The sequence below is a fragment of the Eimeria acervulina genome, genomic scaffold (assembly GCF_000499425.1).
Source record: "Eimeria acervulina Houghton genomic scaffold, Eah_scaff645, whole genome shotgun sequence".
Taxonomy (NCBI): Eukaryota; Apicomplexa; class Conoidasida; order Eucoccidiorida; family Eimeriidae; genus Eimeria; species Eimeria acervulina.
In genome coordinates this window covers 15,270-19,284 of record NW_013549674.1, presented here as the reverse complement: position 1 = coordinate 19,284, position 4,015 = coordinate 15,270, and the positions used below count along the sequence as shown (strand labels likewise).

Sequence of the window (4,015 nt, the reverse complement as noted above, 5' to 3'; positions counted from 1 at the left end):
GAAGCTGATCTCCACCCTGGACTCCAGGCCTCCTGGTGGCAATGGCGCAAGATCGTCCCTGAGTCAGTAGGGCGTGGGTTTGGGTTTCAGCACACCGTGCCGCAGCTTCTGTTGCAAGGCAATCCCGCATAAACGCTTACCCAAGCCCCCGTTTGATATGTGCTAATGCTGCTTGAAAGTGTTTAGCACTTGTATAATCCTTGTGTGGCCAACTGGTATGCACATTGAGATACATGTACGAACACCGGGCAGCTCAAGCTACAATCCGCTTTAGAGTGGAACTTCCATGAGGTGCAACAATCAAAACGTTGAAGATAATATTTCTCCAAAAGTAGGATGGTCTTCCTTCTTCTGTACAAAGGTCGTGACCACAGCAGCAGTTCCTCGGGCTGGAAAGGAGAGGGGGGACCTCTCCCAGCTTAGCAGAATGCTCTGCAGTAGTATAGGAAAGTTGTGAGCCTCAACTGAGTCAAACAGTTATGATGAATGTCCCCCAAAAATGGCTGAGGCTCCCATCTGTCTTCCTCTATCCTAAGCACACTGGGTCACTCGCTTGTGCTCGCGAGGGAGGAGGCGGCCTGCCCAGAGTTGTAGCGAAACTTGCTGCAACTCTTCCGGCCTGGCAGCTCCCGTACAAGCATACCCAAGACCCTTTTTTCATGCTCACATCAGCACCGCAGACTACTATTGTCCGTTTTCTCGGGGTTGCGTACGTCCCTTTGTGGCGGGCCTTGGCACAGGTGTTTTTTTTGTCGGGCTCGTCTACTGTTAGCTTGGGAATCCGTTGTTTCGGTTGCAGATGCGCTCGCTTTTTTCTTCATGTTGCCTGCCAACCACTAGCAACGTAGTCCTTAGTTTTAGTTTTAGGGGCACTGGTGACACGGTCGTACTGTGCGCTCGTGTAATCCCTCTACCGCGTTGCCGCCTGCTAGGGCTCGAACGCGTTCACCTAAATGTGAGGAGGCGCGTTTGTCCTATCGCCCACGTCAATTCTGCTGCCCATACTGCTACTCCTCCACTTCACTTACTGGCCTCTTCTCGGCGTTGTCAGCTCACTTCCCTTCCTTTCCACGCGCTGTGTAGCATCGCCAGTTCCTTTTTGACGCACTCCTCTCCCAGTTATCACATACCCTTAGCGCCACTTGCTCAAGCATGCTTTGGTAGCTTCTCAAAGACCCCTGTGTAAAATATCCTCTATCCTGATAGAAGCATTTATATATACATCCTGCAGCTCATGCTGAGTGTGATGTGGGTTACCCGGAGTGTTCGACGTACCGCTCGGAATTCTCCTTCTTGAAATTGTACAAGTCGTGCAGACCACGAGGGGATTACTTTCTTCGCCTTACACAACAATGGAAGCAACTCCCACCGCGAATTCGGAAATACGGAAAGCAGTGTGCCAAAGGAGGCGTGCGAAGGTAAAGGCAGGTGATGACGAAGCGGATAATCACTTTTAATGGGCACTTGAACTCATCCGAGGTTTCTTTCTATAATTAGGGGGCAGCGTAATATAAAAAGGTTCGGGCAGCCCTTGATAAGATCATTGCAGCTAAAGGTGCACTAGAAGTGCCCCTTGCTGGCTGCAGCAGCAGAGGGGCCCCTAAACTACTCTCGTTATTATCGCTGCTGTCGCAGCGATGCTGCTACTCGCCCCAACAACCGGAAACGCGGAAAAGTTCCCAGCGTGGAAACCTACTCGACAAGGAAGGGTAGAGGGGTGTTCTAGTGGTTCTTCCGACACCACTTGTGATCGTTGCATCCCGCTTGGTTGTGTGGTATTAGCAACCGGCATCATAGCGGAGAAGCACGTACTTCAAAATGCATTTTAACACGTCACACAGATGCATCTTCAAACGGGTGCGGCACCGGTGTCGGACCAGCTAAAATGACACCTAACCATGGAACGCCCAAACATCGATGGCCTGAGCTCTCGGACGGCTAGGGACGCTGATCCACTTTCTCTATACCAACGCTGCATGCCTGTCAAAGATCCTTACCAAATCTGTACTCTGAGAGGAAAATCTATAGAGATGTAGACGATGGCCTTCGCAGGGCGAAAGGAATGCTCCAATGACTTCCAAACACTTCATTTGCTCAGCCGCTGTACAGGTGCACGATAACCCTACCTGAAGAGAACAGTTAAACCATCACTGTTGTAATTTCTGCGTGCGGCTGTGCGTTATTGCCTTGGTACCAGCCATATCCAGTGTGAACAGTCAGATACCTGCTCCTCAGTTCCTTCGGTTCCTTCAGTACAACGCCTTCCACTCCTGCGATGCTCTCCGGAATTTGACAGCAAGCTTCGCAACCTGACGGAACTAATTTAGTTTGGTTAGCCATCAGAGGCATCGGTAAGACGCAAATGGCAACGGAAATTATTCCGTGCGCATGATAGGCATGCAGGCCCAGCAAAGCGATCAAGAACCTGCAGAGAGCACTGGCGACCGGGCGAAACGCTTGAAAGGCAAACAGAATGGCTGCCTACAACTAAGATTGCTGGAAACGAGCAATTCTGCGGAATGCCTTTAATTTCCGGTTCTCTCTCTCCAAACAAATGTCACGAGGAGGACTCCCGACGTTTCTGCAAAAATTCTTCGTCGTCTTCGACCCAACGAACCCAGTGCGGGTGTTCAAACTGGCTATGTGCTCTCAAGTGACACAAAATCAAACGCTTCAACTGGATTATTTCCAGAGCAGACGGGCGTCCCCCAGTCCTATAGATTTCCAGAGCATCAATCAGACGATAAGTTATGCGCACCAACAGATCGGATCCTAACCTCCCCACACGAGGTGGTGAAAGCAAACTGCGATCCATTCGGAAAAGGTTGACGAACTGTTGCCACCATCGCTCAATCCCCATTTTCGGGCCAATAATATGGGCCGTACATACCACGTAATCAAACATCATGAGGAGATTCGCCAATCTCCTAGAGATAAGGAAAGGAGTGTATCTAGGCAGAGGAGTCGTAAGCCGGTGAATTCCATAGTTAACAAGACGCTCGCAGGTGAACACTAGGTTTTGCGCGTCTCTTGCATTCAATGACTGCTTTGAGAATAGCTCTCGCATTGTAAGGTACATGCTCATTGGGCTATTCTGAAGAAGCTTCGATGCAAACGCTTCTTCTACTTTGAAAGTTCTGGGAACAACATCCTTCTGCAGAATTGGAAGGCGGACAAAAGGGTGGTCCTCGGGATTCCTCAGCCAACTACATTCTGACCCTAGGACACCATCTGGGATATTCTGTTCGTTCTGCAAGTTTAGTTCGTTCTCATGTGAGCCAGTGGCTTCCTGTAAAACGAGACCCAAGGAAGCAGGCTGGCTTGCCACCGGGTAGTCAGACCCTGTGGAAGGTAAAAGGCGTTCCCCTTCTAGATGGTACTGCCCTACATTGGCTCCCGAATTCCTAGAAGGGTCGTCCATGCAGGGAAGCATCTCCTGGAATAAAGATTCAGGAATGCTGTTCCTCTCCCCAATCCGTCCCCTGGATTGTGCCAGTAGATCCTCGGCAGAGACCGACAGCATCGGCGCTTTACCTGCCACGCTTAATGCCTCGTGTTTCCTATACTCGCCAGTCATTTGTAATTGCTTTTGATGTTCATTGTGCAGCCTCGCCCAATTTGCATCTGCCTTTCGGTCGCATCCCGTGGCTGCGTCAGATAACACGGATGCACAACAACCTGTATCACTTGGTGCCAGATCAGTTCTCCCTGCAGTGCTGTATAACGGACCAGAGACGTTATTGGAGGGAGCCACTTGGTTAAAGCCCTTTTCTTGTTGAAACCGTATTGCCGAATCGGATAGCATGGTGGCAAGCTGAGCTATCCTCCTCGCTGGATCCACCTCCAAATTCCTCCCACCAAACACTTCATTCGTTTGAGGAATACCTAGTTCCTCTGTCAGCTCCAGGCACTGGTCTAGTATCCCAGAGAGCTCAGCTTCATGCCCGGACAGATCGCGACGAGTCAGCCCTCCATGAGTTTCTCTCTTGTTGGGTACGTGGCATACGGCCACGAG

At 50.6% G+C, this 4,015-nt stretch overlaps 1 protein-coding gene across 1 annotated transcript; it reads right to left on the bottom strand.

The window, feature by feature from the left end:
- Positions 1-2,557: 2,557 nt before the first annotated feature.
- On the bottom strand, positions 2,558-3,805 carry EAH_00045360 (hypothetical protein, conserved; the record flags this gene model as incomplete). Its single annotated transcript, XM_013394773.1, has 1 exon — positions 2,558-3,805. The coding sequence occupies one exon, from the start codon at positions 3,803-3,805 to the stop codon at positions 2,558-2,560; it is 1,248 nt and encodes a 415-aa protein (XP_013250227.1).
- Positions 3,806-4,015: the final 210 nt, after the last annotated feature.